This window comes from Periplaneta americana, chromosome 12, assembly GCF_040183065.1.
Source record: "Periplaneta americana isolate PAMFEO1 chromosome 12, P.americana_PAMFEO1_priV1, whole genome shotgun sequence".
NCBI lineage: Eukaryota > Metazoa > Arthropoda > Insecta > Blattodea > Blattidae > Periplaneta > Periplaneta americana.
This window is the reverse complement of record NC_091128.1, coordinates 159,845,022-159,868,117: the sequence shown is the minus strand read 5'-3', so window position 1 is coordinate 159,868,117 and position 23,096 is coordinate 159,845,022. Positions and strand designations below refer to the sequence as shown.

The window sequence follows — 23,096 nt, the reverse complement described above, 5'->3', positions numbered from 1 at the left end:
ACAAAAATCACAAACATGTTTTCTAACAATATTGAATAAAATGTTGGTGCATATTTCGTATTTTTTTTTTGCAGTGAAGGGTTATTATATTTCGTGGTTATTGACATATTTCGCAGAATGATACAAATTTCCGTGAGTTTTTTTTGTTTAAATATGGTATTTTAGGTATCAAGAATGATAAATGTAACAAGGAAAGTGCGTAGTTCTGGAAAATTTAGCGCGAATTGTTATCACCAAAAAATGTTGAGATACAGCTGGTCCAATGCTATTATTAAAGCAATATATTTTTTCTCACAATCTGAGAAAATTTAGAATACTCAACAATCGAGACCGCTGATCTCTCTTCGTCATCACTGGCAGGTGGAAATTTCCTCTTATTACTGATTCACTAATGAAATTAAACACTGAAGAAAAACGAACTATCACTTCTTCGTCAGGGGGGTGAAAAAAAATCGCACTTTAGTCTACCTATACTCTACGTAAATGGATTTTTTTAGTGTCGATATATTATATTTTTTGTTATGTTTATTTATTTAGGCCTATACACGCTTTAACGTCTATGGTCATATCGCGTGTAGAATCTTTCGGTACATCAGTAGGCGTTTTTATTATTGCTGAGTTCCTGTTTCTATTGTAGTGTGTTACAGATGGCTTGTGTTCATGTAACTGATTTTAGATTTTGATTAATGATTATGATATTGGTGACCAATGAAGGGGTAATGAATCGTGATATGTAAGTTTTCAATCCGGCATTTGCCTTTGTGACTGACAGAAACCATAAAAACTCCAGTCCGATTGGCCTGCTATGGGGTTTGAACCCGGGACCTGCCGAATGCGAGTCTGAGACGTTACCGTCTGAGCCAGCTCGCTCGGTTAAAATATCACACTATTATTATTTCTCTTTTAAACAGCTTATGATGAGAAAATAAAATTACCATGGCAACGGTGGTAAGAAAGATGTTGACAGATGACAGCTACAATGATAGAGGCAAATTGATAACATGCCTTACATGATAAAATGCATGTATGTCCTATGAATATACTACGTATGTTTGCTTACGAAATGTAAACTTCTTTTGCTGTGGCTCAGGCAAAAATATTTCTAACTACAAATCCTGAGACTGGGGTTCCACTTCCAACAAGAGAGTGTGTTGTTTATCCCCTCCAAAAGTATGCGAATAGCTTGCGTTATTTGAAATAATCCGTCAACAGCAATGACTGGACTTTTTAATGTTCGTGAGGTTTTTGTGTCTTTATCCAGCGTGAATCGCAACTCAAGTGTTGACCAAACAATTTCTTAGCAGTTGATGGTGATGTGATTGTTACTCTGCAGGAATGCGGATCTTCTGAGCAAGTCGGAAACTGTGAGCTTCAGTAAAAAGCGGTTACATCTAAAGAACGTATCGTCTAAAGACAATGGGGTGTACCGCTGCAGTGCCCGAAATGAAGCTGGCTCCAGAAACAGTGCCGACAACTTCTCGCTGACTGTGGCAGGTGAGATATTTAATTCCAGTGTTATTGAATAATAAGATATAGTGTATTATGGTACTGTGGGGTAGAGTAGGATAGGATAAGATAGGATATGATATGATATTCTATGCTATGATATATAGCCATCGTGTTGAACAAGAATTTTGTAAGTCAGAATATTCAATTTTACAGGAGAGCGAAAAAGCATATCTTGATAACGAACAAGCATCTGACACAAGAGGGTATTTAAATCTCTTCTTGTAAAGTTTGTACCCATGTCTTGACATAAGATGTGTTCGCAAAATATTCGGGAAAACTTTTTTTGATAGAGATTGTTATTCAACACCATCGAATCGGCCTGGGTAGCGCAGTCGGTAGAGTGCTGGTCTTCTATGCCCGAAGTTGCTGGTTCGAACCCGGCCCAGGTCGATGGCATTTAAGTGTGCTTAAATGTGACAGGCTCATGTCAGTAGATTTACTGGCATGTAAAAGAACTCCTGCCGGACAAAATTCCGGCACACCGGCGACGCTGATATAACCTCTGTAGTTGCGAGCGTCGTTAAGTAAATCATAATTTACAATTTACAACACCATCGATATGATATCGTCACCTGAATGCAAGAACCAGGTAACTTGATTTTTCATATTTTGTGGCATTGCCTATTTACTTATTTCTTGTACTAGGGAATATGTCTCGTTTTCTTTTATCTATTTGTTATATTGGAAAATAGATGTCGCTGGTATCGTTCGATCAGTTACCTAGTTCTTGCATTACATTTTGTGCAATTTTTGCTACGCTATAAAAGAGGTAACTAAAAAACGCAAATTTCGAGTTACCTAGTTCTTGGATTCACGTGACGATATGGTGTATGGTATGATGTATGATATAGTATGGTATATGATATAATATATGATGTGGCATGATATGATATAGGTATGATACGTGGTGTGGTATTGTAGTCTATATGATATGATATAAGTGATGTAGTCCACACCTGTAGAGTGGCGGCTAGCGCATATGGCCGCGAAACCAGGTGGCCTGAGTTCGATTCACTGTCAGGATAAGTTACTTGGTTGAGTTTTTTTTCCGGGGTTTTCCCTCAACCCAATATGAGCAAATACTGGGTAACTTTCGGTGCTGGACCCCGGACTCATTTCACCGGCATTATCACCCTCATCTCATTCAGACGCTAAATAACCTAAGATGTTGATAAAGCGTCATAAAATAACCTACCAAAAACACTAAATGATACAATACGATATATGATACGGTATGGTATAGTATTGTATGAACATGACATGACATGACATGATATGACATATGATATGATATGATATGATATGATATGATATGATATGATATGATATGATATGATATGATATGATATGATATGATATGATATGATACGATATTATATGATATGATATGATATGATATGAAAGTCATTCCATATAAGGAGACACTGATTTTGCAGACATTGTTTTTAATTGTGTTACTCATTTAACCCTTAAATTCACAAAGTATCTTATAGGATACAACCGGTTAATTGGCTATAGGCTATGCCATAATTTTAATAGAACAATAGAAAAAAATTGGTAGGAAGATAATTAAATTTAACCAAAATTTCACAATACTATATAATATTGTATAACATATAAAATATGGACATTGCGATAGTTTTCTTTACGGTCCGACACGGTTTAATAAACTAGTGTGAGAAATGGGGTTAATATGACATAAATTCACAATGTTTTAATGTAGCGGATAAGATGCCTTAACGAATTGCAATTAGTGTTGAATTGTAGTAAATTCCAAATATTTTGTGACATTCGTATTTTCTTGGAAAAAATTGTGATATTTTAGTAAACTGCTGTTGCTTCATTTCAACAAATTCCAGATATTGTGTAGTATTTCAATGGAGCAAACTTCTGTTGTCTTAACTAGTCATTATTTTTATTGGATTTTAACAAATATAAAGCACATTTTAATATTTCATGAAATAAGTTATTCTGTTCCTTAACACATTGTTATCTTCATTTTTAAAATGTTTAAAATATCCTCCAATATTATCTTGCTAGCCTATTTGCTGTCTTCACGATTGCTTCATTATTGGACCCCTACAAATAATCATCATTATTTCACTTCGGAGATGACTTCTTAACTTATTATAACAACAGGAATACATGCTATGGATTAACCAGGATTTGGTTACCAAAAAAAAAAGTCTAGGAGAAAATTCCGTTGTTTTAACGATTTGTTACGCTTCCATTTCAACACGCTGCCTTTGAGAGAGTTTTGTTGCATCAGCGAATTTTAATGTTGGATTTCAACAAACAAAAATTTTTTTAATATTTGAAGAGTGTCGTTCCTTCAATAACTTAACGAATTATTATTATTATTATTATTATTATTATTATTATTATTATTGTTATTATTATTATTATTGGATATGAGAAAGTTGCACTTAATATTTTCTAGTAGCGAATTCTGTTATCCTAACGAATTGTTGGATTTTAACTAAATACAAATATTTTGTTAATGCATTGTTATTTTGGGTTTGCAATAATTCCAAACATTTCATAATATTTGAAGCTGATTCTTTATCTTAACGATTTGTTATTGTTGGATTTCATCACGTTAAAATAGTGTGTATTATCTATCCAGTCCAAGAACCATACTAATGTATCACTACGCCATGGTAAACAGAAAAGATCAAGTACTCATTAATGTGTAGTTAAATTAGGTTTCTTTTAATCCAGCATAATGGTTAATTACATTGCACTGATTTGAACTGACATAATATGTGTAAAAACGTTAGTTGTAATGAAATATTTACGGGACTATATTTTGTAGCGTATATTGGCTTTAGTTTTCATTTAATCGCAGATCAGTCATTGACATCATATTGTTTTGGTGCAGTACTGTTCTTGGCTTGGATAGGCAATAATTTCACTCGATGGAAGTTTCTAGAAATACTTTTTTTGTATAGCTGTCAGCAAAAAAATAAAAGTTCATTGCCCTTGGAAATAAAAGCACCATAACACGTGATTTCTTTATGAAGTTAAATAAATTATTACACGTAGGCCTAGTACTGTTCTAACAGAAGTATGTAAATTTCATGAACTCATATTAAAGTTTGTCTCGGCTACTTCAGTAGAAAGAAGTTATATAATGCAGAAAGATAAAATACACGTGTCAGATTATTACGCGGAGGGATCGATGAGTAAGAAAATTGATAAGAGTACGTGGAAATACATTCATAGAATTACAGCTGTACTCTCAATTTCTGTCATACTAAATAATAATATGAGTAGAGATCAGGAATTTTCGCTATAATTTGTAACAACTTGGAAAAAAGAAAAGAGCACAGCAATACGCAACGCTTTCTTTGGTCATTTTTGTACTGCATGTTAAGCAGATTTTTCTCTTATGTCACAAGATATTAACTGAAGTAACTACCATAATGAAGAAGCATATGAGGGAAAGAGAGTACCACCTATAGATTCATAAACTCACTTTGAAGTTCATGTATAATTCACGAAGGACTCTAGTCGACCAAGTTTTGACAATTAATAAATCTATAATTCTATATATTATATAATTTGAACTGTTAATGGAAATTACGGGGAAACGGCTGAACGGATTTTAATTTTGAAGCTTAGAACCCAAAGTTTTTCGGAAAAATAGTAGTTTTCAGTGAAATATCAATTTTTCTACATTATTTTCCTATTTTCCAAAATCCATCTTTCTTCAGTTTTGAGAACTAATTGCATTTCAGCTCGGTCGTGATTTCAGTATAAAACAAAACACACACTACAATAAACAATAGCTATTACACGAAGGCCATGACCTGCAAGATTGCTGACATATTTAGAGTTCAAATTCAATTGGTTATTAAAAACGTGAAAACTCGCTAATTTACAGTTTTGATTCTGCGGTGTGTAATTTTCTGAGTACAGCTGTGTATTGGATATTGAAATCTACAAAACTTGAGGTGGTTTGATGACATTATTACCATTAGAAATGAAATTTCATTACAGTTAATGCCATGATGGGACTACTTTTCATTTATTAGGCTATACATATTAATGCTATACTGATGATATGAAAGTGAAACGTTTTGGGGTTACGTAAATAGATATAGAGAATGTGTTAAATTAGATCTTCATTTCTATAATTTACTAAGTGGCGGCTATTATATATATAAAACTTATGTAAGATAATAATATTGTTATTAAAAATCACAATATTATTATCTTACATAAGTTTTATATATATAAGATAATAATATTGTGATTTTTATTATCTTATAAAAATCACAATATTATTATCAAATGGAGAAAAAGTAAGAGATTTTGTATTATACAATGAAATGAAAATCATGAATTCATTTTACAACCATAAAGATATTCATATGTATACATGGTCAGCACGTGGCTCAAAATCTATCATAGATTATTTTATAGCAAATAGAAAATTATCCGAATTATTTTTAGATGTCAAGGTCTTCAGAGGAAGTGACATTGGATCAGATCATTACCTTGTATTAGCAAAAGTGAGATATACACCAAGATGGCTACATTTAACAAAGATAAATGCCCCCAAAAAAGAATTAATGCGTTACAAAATTAGATTAATCCATGACGACAGTGTACGCTGGCTTTATCAAAAAAGACTTGAACAAAAAATGTTAGAAATACCTGAAGATGAAGACATTCACAAAGAATGGGAAAATATTAAAACTCAAATATCACAGGCAGCCACGGAGAGCATCGGAAAATATAAGGCTTTCACACAAAAGAAAAAATTAAGATCTTGGGATGATGAAATTAAGGAGATCATAAAAAATAAAAATATAGCTTATAGAAAATACCTTCAAACAAAATCCGTTAATGATGAAATAGATTATAAACATAAAAGGGCGGTAGCTAACAGAGAAATTAGAAAACGACACAGGCAATCATGGAAAGAGTTTATATCTTTTTTAGAAACTGACATTTATAAAATGAAACCCAATACATATAAAATTTTAAAATACATGAACAGAGACATAAAGGAATCCGCCAAGATAAACCCTTGCCCCAAAATAGAAACATTCCTAGACTTTTACAAAAACTTATGGAACAATCCTACTTTTGATTCAAAATTCTGGGACACAAAAAACCCAGATGAACAATGCATTACAAAAGAAGAACTACAAGAAGCATTAAAGAAGACGAAAAATAGTAAATCACCTGGAGAAGATAACCTAAATTCAGAATTGTATAAATATGCAGGAGATCTATTTCAAGAAAGATTACTAAGATTTCTAAACAGAATATATCTGACTGCCACTTTACCGGAAGAATGGAAAAATAGTGTAATTATTCCCATATATAAAACAGGAGATAAACAGAATGTTGAAAACTATAGAGGGATTAGTATCCTCAACACATGTTATAAGATATTTAGTAGGATTTTAAATGAAAAATTAAAAAAACATGCTGAAACTTTCCTTCTGGAGTGTCAAAATGGCTTTAGAAAAGGAAGATCATGTGTAGATCCATTATTTAGTATCAAACTATTGTTGGAAAAAAGAAGAGAATTTAATTTAGAAACCCATATAGCTTTTATTGATTTTGTGAAAGCTTTTGATAAAGTCCGAAGAGACCTTTTATTTGACATATTACAAGAAAAAAATATTCCAAATTTGCTATTCCAAAATATAATAGAAATCTACACGGACAGCAAAATAAGTGTCAAAATAAATAACTGTATATCCGAAAGAAAATTAGTTAATAATGGAGTTCGACAAGGTTGTCCACTATCACCAACTTTATTTAATATTTATATAAATGAAATTATTTTAAAATGGAACCAAATCTACACATCAGGAATCAAAATAACCAGTGCTCTAACATTAAATACCTTACTCTATGCCGATGATCAAGTCATAATTTCCAATTCAGAGGATAATTTACAAAGAGGATTGTGTACATTAAATGAAATATTAAAAGATTTTGGGATGGAAATTTCAGCACAAAAATCAAAAGTAATGGCATTTTTAGGACAAGACCCAGTGAGAAGTAAGATAATACACAATAACCAATGCCTCGAACAAGTGCAAAATTTCAATTATCTGGGTTGTGAAATATCTTATCAAAATGAAAAAGATGTGAATAAGAAAATTACCAAATTTACACAAATTCTAGGAATAATAAACAATACATTAAAAGCTAAATTAGTACAAAAATCTACAAGAATAAAAATATATAATACACTAGCATTACCCACCCTTCTATACGGAAGCGAGATTTGGACATTAAAGAAAAAAGACATGAACAGAATCAAAGCAACGGAAATGAAATTTTTCAGGAGAACAGCAGGATATACTCTTTTAGACCGAAAAAGGAATGAAGAAATTTTAGAACAATTAGAAGTAGAGTCAGTAGAAGAAAAAATCACCAGATACAAATTCAATTGGCTAGATCATGTAAGAAGAATGGAAAATTCAAGAATCCCAAAAATTATGATGCAATATAAACCTAGAGGACATCGTCGACCAGGAAGACCGTTAAGAAGACTGCTAGATGGGGCCGAAACAGGTCTACAGAGGCCTAATTCGTGAAGGATGATGATGATGATGATTAAAAATCAAATATTTTTATAGTTATTAATCAAGTGGGGTTGGGTCTTTTTCATATACGTAATGGCGGTGTGGTGTAGATATTTATATGCGTCATTCTTTTCAGTATTGGCTCGAGAGAGCACAAAAATTACAGTGCCTAAGGAAAGACGGTATTACTTACTGATAAAATAAGAGACCTACAAAATTTTGTATTCTCTCGATCATTTCAGCAAGATCTCTCAGCAGGATAAAATGATTTTACCCTCTACATTTCAATCTCTACATGCAGCAGCTATACCAAAATGCTATGTCTATTGTTCGAAAGCATAGCAAACCTGACTTTTACAATCCACAATGACCTGAAATAGCTATTGTTTTACTCCCACATGAAAAACCCACTGACCCCCCTTTCATTGTTACTTGCGTTTTCGCGTTGAAACTCAAGAGACATAGGATACATAGGTTCAAGAAAAAGTATTGGACATAAAAACCATTCAGAGGGAGTATGTTTCATTATTATGAAAGCAAATAACTTTCAAAATGTATGGTATTTTTCATTGAAAATAAATCTGAAAAATTTTTATTTGAACATATAATGAACTTAGTTTGCAGCATTTGCTGCACAAGCCACTAGTAAATCTATAATACGACCAAGTTTTGTTACTTACAGAAGACATACATGTACATGGTGGGTCAAAAGTCGCTTTCCCCAATATTCGTTCTTAGGTTTCATACTTGTACACATATACAGATGTCATAACTTGAACAAACGAATAGCTGGTATAATAAGTGATGGGTTGACAACCATATTCGTGCGTCAACTGTTTTTCCGATGTCATGTCTTGAAAACAGCACTCGTTTTGCCTATATGCAGTTGATATGGCAACAAGATGGAGCACGACTTCATTTTGGTGTAGGAGTGAGGGACGTCTTGAACCAGCTATTCCATGAATGGATTAGCCGTCGTGGCACAACAAAATGGCCACCCAGATTATGCGACCCGACGCCATGTGAGTTTTGGCGGTGGGATAGTTGCAACAGATGATCGAACAGTCATTCGCGAAAATCGATGAAAATCGTGAGTTATGTTCTGCCATCTGTAAATCAGTGTTTAAACATTGTGAATTATGTATCGAGAAACAGGGTCTCCATTTTGAACAAAATTTATAAAGGAATGTGTAGTCAAATGTAAATTGAATGTAATTAAAAATAAGGAAGTGTTTGGGGAAAGCGACTTTTAACCCATTGTACTTACTCGTAATACACACAACATAAATACTGCACACCCCGGAATCTGATCTAATAACTACTATCAACCAAGAAGTAGTGAAATAGCTCCAGTCGGTAACCAGATTTCAGTTTTACAATCAGAGAGTATTCGATCGGATTGAATCCAATTAATATGGTTTCTCAAAATTAAGATATAATTTAAATACTCCCATCTTCCTTGATGTTCAAAATCCAGATACTATTATACGAGGCGCATCCAGAAAGTAAGTTTCCCGATTTTTTCCCCTTGAAAGTAAACGTAATTAGCTGTGTCAATTGCGCATGCGTAACAGATCTATGACGTATCAATCATATGCCAACCGGACAGGTCCCGCCTGGTGCCAGTAGCGTGGCAGCAGTGGTCCGAAATGGAAGCTCTTATTCCTTCTCCCGCCGCCTGCGAGGTTCGGTCGGTGATAAAGTTCTTTAATGCACAAAGCATTGCGCCAATTGAAATTCATCGGCAGCTCTGTCAGGTCTATGGGCTGAACATCATGAGTAAGCAGATGGTGCGTCGCTGGTGTAGGCAGTTTTCCGAAGGTCGTCAAAGTGTCCATGATGAAGAGCGCAGTGGGCGACCGTCCCTCATCAATGATGGTCGTGTTGAGCTGGTGCGGTAGTGCATCATGGAGAACTGTCGCTTCACGATTACGGAGCTGAGCAGCCATTTTCCGCAGATATCGCGATCCTTGTTGCATGGGATTCTCACTAAGCACCTGCTGTCCAAAAAAGTGTGTGCCAGGTGGGTGCCGAAAAACCTGACACCCGAACACAAAATGCAACGTTTAGGAGCAGCACTGACATTTCTGCAACGGTATCACGATGACGGCGACGAGTTCCTCGACAGGATCGTCACGGGCGATGAGACTTGGATTTCGCACTTCACCCCGGAAACCAAGCAGCAGTCAATGCATTGGCGGCATAGTGGATCTCCGGTCAGGACGAAATTCAAACAGACGCTGTCGGTACGGAAAGTGATGTGCACGGTGTTCTGGGACAGGAAGGGCATTCTGTTCATTGACTTCCTTCCAAGAGGTGAAACAGTGAACGCTGACCGTTACTTTGAAACACTGCGAAAATTGCGACGTGCCATTCAAAACAAGATGCGTGGAATGCTTACTGCAGGTGTTGTGCTCCTCCATGACAATGCTCGTCCACATACGGTTCGGCGCACAGCAGCTGTTTTGACGAAATTTGGCTGAGAGTTGTTTGATCATCCACCCTACAGTCCTGATCTTGCTCCCAGCGATTTTCACGTTTTCTTGCACCTCAAGAAATTCCTGTCCTCCGGTGAGCGTTTTGGCAACGACGAAGAACTGAAGACGTCTGTCACACGCTGGTTCCATTCACAGGCGGCAAAGTTCTACGACAGAGGGATACAAAAGTTGATCCCACGATACGACAAGTGTCTCAATTCTGATGGTGGCTATGTTGAAAAATAACTGAAACATTGCTGTAAGTTACCTGTTGCCAATAAATGTTTTCCTGAAAGTGTGTGTTCTTTTTTTAAAAAACAAAATAGGGAAACTTACTTTCTGGATGCGCCTCGTACCTCTTACAGAAATGGTACTTTTTTAAAACATAAGCTTTAGTTGTTATAGCAACGAGTCTGTTTACAAACAACAATATTGTTTGATAGTAATGTCGATTTATTCTCTTTGGAACGCTGTTGTATATATTTCTGTTTGTGAAAGTAAGTAGTTTTAACACAGTCCAGTATATACAATCACGAAGCTCGAGTTGTTGAGGGTACTAGGAACAGTAGGCTGTGCTGGTACTATTTCGCATTGTCTGTTATGAGGCGACAGTAGCGATCCTAGTGGTTAGCAACTATCTATGGATGCATATTCCCTATGTAATGAGTTTCGTGACTGTATATACTAGACTGTGGTTTTCTCTAGTTCGCAAATTTTGATTACATTTATAATAAATATTATTAGGTATATACATGCAGTTGCTCCAATTTGGTTCTCTGTGGTTCTTGCAGAACTTCAGCAAATGTAATATCTGTCGCCGCGGGGAGGTCATCCCACGATCTTTGCTTTAGTAACCGAACTAATTTCCCCAAATTCTGAACGTAGTTTTTCAGTTTCCTTTCAGCGATTTCGTATCCGCAATGCTTTGACAGCCAGTGTAGTTTGTGTTCTTTCTGGAAGCTTGTAACGAATTTGAAGAAACATAAAATCGGTTTATTTTAATAGTTTTTCTCTACAAATTCAATGTAAATATTTTAACACCAGTCCCTTCTATTGAACTAGTGTTACTACTACAACCTTCACTTCAAAAATAAACTATTCTGATTTCTATTTTGAGGTCAGCAACATCATCATATTTGACAGAAAACACAGAAAATCACACATTTTTCTAGTCCATTAATAAACTTTTAAAAAAGACATTTGTGTGAAAGGTGCAAATTTTGGTTCAAGTATGAATATACCATGTGTTTTTCAGGGTACAGATCATAGAAATTTAACATGCCTTAAGAAATATATGTAGCCTATAAAAAAAATTAAGAAATAACTTAATCAGTGGGCCATGTTTAGAAATTGGCAGATTTTAACAATTTATAAAACAAGAGAACATCATTTATGGTTGCTAAGTCAAAGCCTGATGTTCTCTTGTTTTACAAATTGTCAAAGCCTGCTAATTTCTAGACGTGTCCCATTGATTAATTTATTTCTTCCTTTTTTTTTTTTTTTTTTTTTTTTTTTTTTTTTTTTTTTTTTTTTTTTTTTGCTGTTATTTATACGCGCTTTAACATCTCTGTCACATCGCGAGTTAATCTTTTGGGTGAAATCCGAAGGCCTGTGTACTCTTGTTGTGAACTAGATGGCGTCTGTAGATGTATTACTGATTTGTTATGAATATGATTTTGGCGATGAATGAAGCCGGTGATATTCAGGAATGTTGTGGCCCGAATTTCCTGCATTTACCTTACGGTTGAGGGAAAACCCTGAAAAACCTCAACCAGGAAATTCAATCCGACCAAGAATCGAATCCGGGCCCTCTGCGTAAGAGACCGGCATGCTGACCCCTACACCACAGAGGTGGTCATTTTCTTCATTGTTTTTAATTTTATACCTAGGCTTTTTATGGCAATGTTAAATTTCTATGTCCTATATCCAGGGGGGGGGGGGGGCGGGGGAACACACACACAAAATTAATCTAAATTACAAAGTTATTTTTTTATTGTTATTCACTGCTGTTTTACAATCTGTTTTCAAGGGAACATTCAGTAAATTCTTTACAAGATACAAGATAGGACACGAAAATCTAAGCATTATCAGACAGTTCTTTAGTTCACAAAACGAAATGCCAAGTCAAGAACGTAATGGCGCTTCAGGCAGTACTTCGTTTCACTGTTGCCCAGTTAGTTGATGCGATGGCCAGAGAATATGGATTTAAGTTGAATCGCTGCTGATATCGACAACTGTAGAAAGTGATTTTTTCCTTGATGTGAGAATTCTCAAGTAAAGCTGTAAGTTAATATTGGACACGAACAGTGGTGCATTGGCTGTATACAGCGAAGAGATTTAGGTTCGAACCTTCTTAAAATATCTGTGTTGGAATTGCTGGCAGAATCCCACAATTGCATTCCGTATGTCCATATTGGTGTCCACACCTGTGGAGTAATGGTTAGCGCGTCTAGCCGCGAAACCAGGTGGCCCGGGTTCGATTCCCGTTTGGGGCAAGTTACCTGGTTGAGGGTTTTTCCGGGGTTTTCATCTCATTCAAACGCTAAATAACTTAAGATGTTGATAAAGCGTCGTAAAATAACCTACTCCATATTGGCCTAATTACTGTTTTATGATAGTATATTTGTTTTATTTATTTATTTAACTAGCTAGCTAGTGAGTACAAATTAAAATTGAGTAGCTTAATATCAAAGACGGACATCTGACTTCAATCGAAATTTAGATAGCTGTGGTTTTTTATACAAATTTTCATGCTGTTGCCAGTTATAGTGAAACCATATGCAAACTCTAACATTATATTTATAAAATAAATTGCCTTAAATATTACAAAGAACACTGTGAATTAAAAAATTGCCTCTAGATCAAAACTATGGAGAAGACAGATGTCAGTCTTTGATATTAAGCTACTCTACTATAAAACAAAAATGTTTCTAGCCACTGCCGTAAGAGCCAGGCTCGTGTACGGTGTGGTCTTAGCCAATAATATAACATAAAATTTACAAGGACAGTTTACTAAATACAGTAAGTAACTTAATTCAAACCAATAAATACAACACAAGAGCAAGAATAAAGAAGAAAGAGAAAAAGAGAGAAAAATACACATTTAATATAAATAGACAATCCAACAGAAGCCAGTGATATTCAATAAAAACATGAATGTAGTCGACAGAAATAAAAGGTAAAAAAAAAAATACATTTGTTAATATTATATATCATGTATAATTTTACAAATTTGCTTTTTAAAAGCTTCAATTTTAAAATATTTCAAATTTGGAAAATGGTTTGTAATTTTATTATAAAGTTTTGGGCCGAAACTAGCACCATGTTTAAGAGCTACACTTGTATAACATTTAGGCTCAATTAATGGAAAGTAGACTTTTGTCTTCGAGTACGATATTCATGTCGATTAGACTTATGTTTTATTTGATTTCTGTGGTAGTAAGTTAGTAAACTATATTTATAAATTTCTTCAATAGTTAATACTTTAAAATCTGTATAAATTAAATTTGTTGGGTAATCCATATTTTTGTTCAGACAAATGTACAGGGAAAGTTTTTTAAACAGTTTTTGAGCAAAGGATATTCCCCAGTCGGCGTTTGAACCAATTATATGGATGTTTGTAAACTGAGAAATTGTGAGGTGATGGTTAGACTTTTTCTAAAAAAAAAAATACCCAATAATAGTCAGTTTGTACTACAGATTCCACTTAATTCCACTTGGACTTGTTGGGTTTTGAACCCGAGTCTGCAGTTTAGAAAGTCGACATTCCAGAGGTGCATATCAGACTATACATGCAGATAGTGCTGTGAACTGTTACTTTTCCAGACAATGGTTCAGCCCTAATAAAGGTCATACCACGAAATCAACTAGTCAAGAAGGGAGATTCTGCAAAATTCGACTGTGTGTACCAGAATGCCAGCATCACGGAGTGGTACGTGAAGGAGAAGACGGAGCCTATTAAAAACAACAACAGGTAAGTTGGCATACTACAGCATTTCTCATACTAGAGTAAAATCTCTCTTGGTCACACGTGGAATATGAATCATTTTCGTCCACGTTATTATAGAGCAGCGGTGACCAAAACGCGAGCTGCAGTGATTACATGCGACAGACAGTCTATGAAGTAAGGAGACGGAGGAAAGGTACTTGGCATGAAAACTACAATCAGTGGTGGTTCCTGTACTAACGTCTTCATCAATCCCGCGGATAAAAATCTCAAGCTTTGCTGTATCAGTAATGCCACTGCTGTCATCAAGAGCCAGTGAATAATACACGATTTTTCTTGCTTCTTTTTTTAACTTTCCTCTTGAATATAATCAGGAATTATCGAAATTCTTCTCTCGATACTTGGTCGAGAAATTCGTAGTTTTTCATATTTAAAAACTTCTTATGGACAAGTTATTTAAGCTATTTTAATCATTACTCTTTTGAGAAATTCTATTCTATTAAAAGACTTTAGAGCACGAGATATTTCAAACCCCATTACGTAGCTAACTTCCTTGCAACAACTCATCTTTCTCTTCCTGGCTATGATTTAAGACATGTCAATTCCTGGCGTTTAACAGTTCGTTGGCACATAATATTGAATCAGTTTTTCTATAATATTATTATTAAATTAATAACTAATAAATAGTTACCCTCATCTAAAGATTAAGATGATTAAAATTGAGATAAAACCTAATAATTTTATCCTCTAGGGAAAAGATCTAAAAATATCAATATTCATGCACGTACAGAAGAATTATAGAAACACATACTTAGTGGTCAATAATAACAATACTAATAATAACAATAATAATAATAATAATAATAATAATAATACATTATTCAGCGTAGCAATGTTTCTATATACTCCTAATTGAACCGTTGAGCAAAGTAAACATATTACATTTTGTCCGACAGAAAAAAAAAAGTTCTCCTTCTCATTCTTTACGAAACCACCTCTTAGTGCTTATAGAGAGACAGTTTGTAGAGCGACATGATACCGCCACTGCTTGCCTTCAGTACGTGAATGAAACACACAGCAATGTACAGGAAACTCCTCGTACCCGTTTGAATGTCAGTGATTACATGATATAATCACGACACCCGCTTTGGTGACCGCTGTTAGAGTGTAATCACAGTCTACTATATACAGTCATGAAGCTTGAGTTTTGAGGGTGCTAGAAACAATAGACTGTGCCGGTACTATTTTGTATTGCCTGTAATGAGGCGATATTAGCGATCCTAGTGGTGAGCAACTATCTAATGTATGCCTATTTACTACGTATTGAGCTTCGTGACTGTATATACTAGACTGTGGTGTAATGTTGTTACTTCACAAAACTATGAGCACTGATTTGAGTAATGCATTAGTTTGAAATGGGCAAAGTATCACGGCCCACAATTCTAGCTGGAGCTTGTATGCACGTAGTTTGGGTCGTTTAAGAAGAACGACATGAACAGTTGATTTGGGAATCTGTAACTGATGACTAGCTTGCCTAATGAACTTCCTTGGGCTCCGGCTGAATGCAGTTCGTATACGATCGAACGGTTCTTCGGTTATTTTTTCTTGGGATGTTTGCCTGTTTGTGAAATCAAGGATCCTGTCTCTTTAAGAGTTTTATCTCACTGCAAAATTGGTTTCGACGTAGGTGGATCCACGTTGAATTCTAGACGAAATCGGCGTCGAAATCTGGTAACAGATTTAAATTCAGCTAGCCAAAGCATGCACTTCACTTTTTGCTGTGGTGTCCACATTTTACGTTCAATTAGAATGATTAATGTTGACTGTTAGCAATTCGTGATACTTATAAATCACAAGATAAATCGTATCTTTTTTGTTTTCTTCAATTTTCTTGCTTTGTTGTATAGATTTCTAGTATTGTTATAAAAATATAATCTTGAAGAGTTTCTGCATCCTGTGCCAAACATAATAATAATAATAAAACATCCTTGTGTTAATAAATGGTAATCAATTATTAATTGATACCTCTAGCCCGGACACGGTATATTTCTTTGTCATACAATCTTCTCCGATTTTTTAAACTAAATAGTTAAGTTAAAATTAAATGTCTTACTTACAGGTTATGGAATATAGAGAATGTTTTTTATGTGTAGCATAGTGGTATGGTTGATATTAATTTATGTGTATATTTTGCTCACTGGTTACGACTATAAAAGATGATATTTTTTGCAACATAACTGAAGCGAAACGCGTAAAACATTATTTGATAATCACCAAAAGTTTAGCATTTCTCTCAATAAATGTGATCGTCACTATCGCGTTGTGTTGTGACAATGAATTTTAATTCGTGACAGTCCGACAGTCATGTTTAGAAAATTATTAAAATGGCGACTAAAATCTATCTTTTGTTTTTCTATGAGAAATCTGTCATTCCTAGTGAGCTTGTGATTAAAATGGCGACTAAAATATTTCTTTTGTTTTTCTATGAGAAATCTGTCATTCCTAGTGAGCTTGTGATTAAAATGGCGACTAAAATCTTTCTTTTGTTTTTCTATGAGAAATCTGTCATTCGTAGTGAGCTTGTATGAATTTGAAACTTTTGTGCATTGTAGTCAACTTGGGTATTGTGCTGCCCTCGTCTCCTGTGACAGTCACTTGTTTGTCAGGAAATTGTAAATCTCGAGGTAGGCGATGGAGATACGTGCGTCGAAGTGCAGACTATGATAACATAACACAAGGGACAGCAAACAGATTTTATGGTATTTACCAAACAATTTAGATAGTATACTTGAATTGCAGTAAACTTGATAGCACGAAAACATGTTCGATGAAACTTATCTGTGTTCGGATAGCCAGTAAAAGGATTAATTTGATAATTTCAGGAAGTAGGCTGTTGGGTCCTATTTATGACTTTCGTGGTGTTAATCGTAATGTGGAGTTGTTCGGTTTTGCACCTTGTCATCAAATCTGTATAGACACATCCAACATTTTGGAGCTACGTAGGAATCGGCAACATTATTAGGGAAGACGGGAACGTGGAAATCTATTGGACGCGTTGCCACTAGCTAAAAGGCCCCAACAAATACTGTAACTTTCTTTTTCCTTGTGTTACATTACAATTGAGTTCAAGTTTGTACATGTAGGCCTATGCATCTAATTTAAGATACTTTAAATTAGAAAATTGAACTGAAAGTAATGCAAAATCCGCAGCTCGTAGTAAGAACATATCAAACGCTGTAATTAAAAAAAATAAATTCCACATAAGAATGATAATTTAGTATCCATCCGCGCGGCAACAATGCCTGCATTATAAAATTGATATTATCAGTAACTTGTTTTTTGCATTGTACGAATATTATTACAAGTTCTTGCTAGAAATATTCAGTAAATAAATAGACCCGTGTATATTCTAAAATAAACATGTTAGGTTAATTTAACATATTAAACATATTGTTTGGGATTTAATGTGGAAATACATCGTCCATTGGAAAAGCATTTGATATAGACATAATATTTTAAATGAATTATCTTTCTTAGCTGACACGTCCAAAACCGCTTTTTCGGTATGGAAGTATGAAGGCGTGTACTTCTGGGGAAGTCTGAGAATCGAACGGAATTAATTAACCTATTTAATTAACATAATATTTTATAACCAATTTACAGCGGGCTAAAGCAAGAAGATGCACTATCACCTTTATTTTTTAACTTTTCTTTAGAATATGCCATTAGGAAACTTCAGGATAATAGACAGGGTTTGGAATTGAACGGGTTACATCAGCTTCCTGTCTATTCGGATGACTTGAAGCAAGTAAAGCGATAGGTTTGGAAGTAAACCCCGAAAAGACGAAGTATATGATTATGTCTCGTGACCAGAATATGGTACGAAATGGGAATATAAAAATTGGAGATTTATCCTTCGAAGAGGTGGAAAAATTCAAATATCTTGGAGCAACAGTAACAAATATAAATGACACTCGAGAGGAAATTAAACTCAGAATAAATATGGGAAATGCCTGTTATTATTCGGTTGAGAAGCTTTTGTCATCTAGTCTGCTGTCAAAAAACCTGAAAGTTAGAATTTATAAAACAGTTACATTACCGGTTGTTCTTTTTGGTTGTGAAACTTGGACTCTCACTTTGAAAGAGGAACAGAGATTAAGGGTGTTTGAGAATAAGTTTCTTAGAAAAATATTTGGGGCTAAGAGGGATGAAGTTACAGGAGAATGGAGAAAGTTACATAACACAGAACTGCACGCATTGTATTCTTCACCTGACATAATTAGGAATATTAAATCCAGACGTTTGAGATGGGCAGGGTATGTAACACGTATGGGCGAAATGCATATAGAGTGTTAGTTGGGAGGCCGGAGGGAAAAAGACCTTTGGGGAGGTCAAGACGTGGATGGTGAGATAATATTAAAATAGATTTGAAGGAGATGGGCTATGATGATAGAGAATGGATTAATCTTGCACAGGATAGGGACTGATGGCGGGCTTATGTGAAGGCGACAATGAACCTGCGGGTTTTTTAAAAGCCATTTGTAAGTAAGTAAGTAAGTAAGTAAGTTTTAGACTTTGAAAAAAAAAAAATAAAATCGATGAATTGGTTCCAGTTTGTTTGTCCCTCATCCCATGTTTCACAACGTGATCTAGACATGCGAATTAAGTTTCCTCTGACGCATTAGATAAGACTGGGAGTATGCTAAATAATTTGTTTGGTTATCTAACAGGAAGTAATCAGATTTGGAAGCAGAATTTAAATGTTCCCCAGGTTGAGTGTCTGCTCGGTTGTTGGGTGACACCCCACACCCTGTTTATCTCCTTGGTGAACCTCAAATGCTGCCCGCACAAATATTTATCATATGACAGTTACAGTTCGGTTCCCAACTGTGGGCAAGCTTTATGTCTTTGAGCCGTCTGCCTATGCCGCGCCGATAAATATTTACACAAGAAACAGTTGACTGATAGGAGGGGACTTTTAAACATGGAGGCTCCTGCACATGATGCAGCTGGGAGTCGTGTGATCGAGGATCCTTGGAACTTTTTTATTTGTTTAGTTTCCTTTTACTGTCCTGCTTGTGTGGGTTCAAGATCCTGGCGGAGATGAGACCGTCCCTAAGTTATGTTTGGGCGCATTCTACAGCAATTTGAACCGTAATGTTTCCATCATGTTCATCTTGAGGCGTTGGACTCCAGCCTCTTCTTCTCTGTCGTTTCATATCATCTGCTTTATTATTTAAACCAAATATGTTTACTAATTATTTCTTCAGCTATACTTGCGGTTTATTATTATTATTATTATTATTATTATTATTATTATTATTATTATTAAAGCGACTCTTAACCACAAGGAAAATAGAGGGCTGGGTTGCTTTGTTATTAGGGATAAACGCGAAATGCGACAGAGACATGCACCAAGAAGCATATGCCGGTTTTGTCAACAGTAATCTCACTAGACGTTTTGATTTTATCGATAAATCTGCGAGTGGAACACGAGCAGATTTATCTAGAGAAAATCAAAACTCGAGTGGGATTTAATTGACTATTACACGATTAGAAGAAAGTATATAAAGATTTGAAGTAACGAAGTACTCCAATACAATAAAATATTAATTGACTTACGAAAATACAACTGTCTTCAAATGTATTATTGTACCATCTCAACATTACAAATATTACGCTAGATGCATGCTAGATGGCAGCAGTGTCTTTATACAGACACTGTAATGATTACTATTCAATAAATCTTAATATTAAACAATCTCTGATACGTGACTATCCATAATATCATATAGCAGAAGTTCTTTTTAGCCTCTCAGAGCAGAAGCTATAACATAACCTAACTAATATACACAAGTGTTAGAAAAGTTTTAATTAACGACGATGACATAAAAAATGAACATGAATAATTTTAAAAGGAATAATTATTGAATGTACAATTTTTAAATTTGAATGTGGTTGGTGGTTCAATTGATGTTATATTGGACGTGTGCGTAATAGAAGTGGAACTCGTTGATTTAGGCCTACATGGTGTATTCAACTTATTCAGAATTTCCGAATGAATAATTTTCAAAGGAATAATTATTGAATGTACAATTTTCAAATTTGAATGTGGTTGGTGGTTCAATTGATGTTATATTGGACGTGTGCATAATAGAAGTGGAACTCGTTGATTTAGGCCTACATGGTGTATTCAACTTATTCAGAATTTCCGAATGAATAATTTTAAAAGGAATAATTATTGAATGTAGAATTTTCAAATTTGAATGTGGTTGGTGGTTCAATTGATGTTATATTGGAGTGTGCAAAATAGAAGTGGAACTCGTTGATTTAGGCCTGCATGGTGTATTCAACTTATTCAGGATTTCCGAATGGTGCTCTTCATTTATTTGTAAATCGGATTTCAGAAGATGCATAGGTATGATCAGTGATTTTTATTAATTCTTGTTCTTGAATGCCAATGCGAGTCATATTTGAAACTGCTGTGCATCGACTGGAGTGGTTTGTAATTTTATATATATTTTTGACGTCCAGACCAGCGCAGTTTCAAATGTTGGCAAACAAAGAAACAAATGCTAGGGACGCGATAAAATTAAACAAATGCTAGGGACGCGATAAAATTGTGCGATAAGCAGCCATGATTGGTTGAAATACATTCTTTCGTACCGTTTTATTGGTCAAAAGTAGTATGACGTAGTAAGAGTGTAATAGTCATATTAATTAATCCACATAATGCTAAGAGATTTTATTAAATAACAGAGTATAACCAGTGGTGGGACACTGTGTAGAATATATTCTAGTGAACGGGAAAATAATTATTCTCCAGTGCATGGGAATTTTGTCGTTTTTAACCTCTGTTTCGTCCAACTTTAAGACTTTCAAGACTTAAGCGGAATTCAAGAAAAATTATAAGTATTAACATACCGGTATTTTTCTGTTTTATACTGCAAAATACAAGAAAAAGCTGCCGGAACACCATATTGGCGCATTCCGCCAGAAGAAAGGCACCAAGTATATTCCTATGTATACATATCTGTCATTGTTGTGGAAATTTGTTTGAAATTTTAGGAACTTAAATCAGAAACGACATCCCATTACTTATATTGATGCAAATTGCACCACATTGTGCTACAGTAAAAATGTATCATCAACTTCTTTTGTCTACAGCATGCTGTGTCAGCTGCCATTTTCATACTGCCCGATACATGGTCACTGATTTAACTATTGATTTTGATTGTTTCAGAATTACTGTTTTTGGCAATGGTTCGCTGCTGATTCAAAATGTGAAAGCTTCAGACGAAGGATTTTACTCGTGTGTAGGAATCCCAGTGGATTCGAACCAAGTGCCTCAGACATACACTGCAGAACTAAACATTGCGTGTAAGTATGTTCGTAAATTTAACTGTAATATTAAATGGTGTTGGAATAGATGTACGTTCTGTCTTGAGAAATGTTCTTTTTTCCTACAAAACAATAGCAGTGAATTTTATATGAAAATTAAATATGTCAAAATCTTTTCATTTTTCGTAGGCCTACCCGAGTAATCGATTTTTTTTAATGTTATAATCGATTCTGATGCGGTATTTTCTGTGGTGTGAACGTAAATAATATTGTTGAAGGATATAAGATTTTCCATGGTTACAGTGCTTATAAGTTACAGGAGATTACAGATTTGACTTATTTATGAACTTTATTAATTTATTATAAAACTTTAAATTTATAAAATTTTCTTCGAACGTCTTTGAAACATGTAACTCCAACTTTGTGAATGTTCAACGTGTAATCAAATTTAATTTAATTCTTAAAAAAAAAAGACTGACTGACTGAAAATAACATTTTTTCCGTTTGATCGAAACGATGTTAATGGCTGCTTTTTAGAGAGAGTTTCACAACTCATTTAATGTAATTATTTTCGAGATGTGACTTAATTTTTATATCTGTAACTTTAATATACATAAAAAAAAACTAGAACTTGTATTTTAATTATTTTTTCCACTTGCGTAATATGACGTTTCATTTTATTTCAAGAAAAATTGCTAAAATAAAGTGGTAGCACAGTCTAGTATATAAAGTTACGAAGCTTGAGTTATTGAGGGTACTAGGAACTATAGATTGTGCTGGTACTATTTTGCATTGTCTGTAATGAGGCGATAGTAGCGATCCTAGTGGTTAGCAACTATCTATGGATGCATATTCCATACATATTGAGCTTCGTGACTGTATATACTAGACTGTGGCGGTAGTTAACTGAATTATTAAGGGGGTAGGTACAGCGTACATCTTTAAAAATCTATTTTTTTTTTTTCAAAATAATTTTTAAAATATACACCAACTATTCAAGTTTATTTTGGTGGAACAATTATTTCAATATCTGTATTAGTTTTAAAGTTATAAATTTTAATACAAGATATTGCGCATTGTATTATATTGTATATTATATCTTTTATGTTCTCATTTCAGCAACTACATTCTGAAAACCCATTTCAGTCATAATAGAACTATAGAATAGAACTTTATTAATTTTTTGTGCATATTTATATGTAAATTGTCTACATAAATATTTTGCAAATCTAATCTTTCAGGTAAAGCTTCCTGTAAAGCAGATTT

At 34.4% G+C, this 23,096-nt stretch overlaps 1 protein-coding gene across 2 annotated transcripts in view; it reads left to right on the top strand.

Moving 5' to 3' along the window:
* Positions 1–23,096, top strand: part of otk (off-track) — a 316,782-nt gene that overhangs the window by 267,058 nt on the left and 26,628 nt on the right. For both annotated transcript variants that reach the window (XM_069842367.1, XM_069842366.1), the window contains exons 4-6: positions 1,334–1,494; positions 14,369–14,516; positions 21,733–21,869. In XM_069842367.1, the coding sequence (XP_069698468.1) occupies positions 1,334–1,494; positions 14,369–14,516; positions 21,733–21,869 (446 nt within the window). The remainder of the gene's footprint in view (positions 1–1,333; positions 1,495–14,368; positions 14,517–21,732; positions 21,870–23,096) is intronic.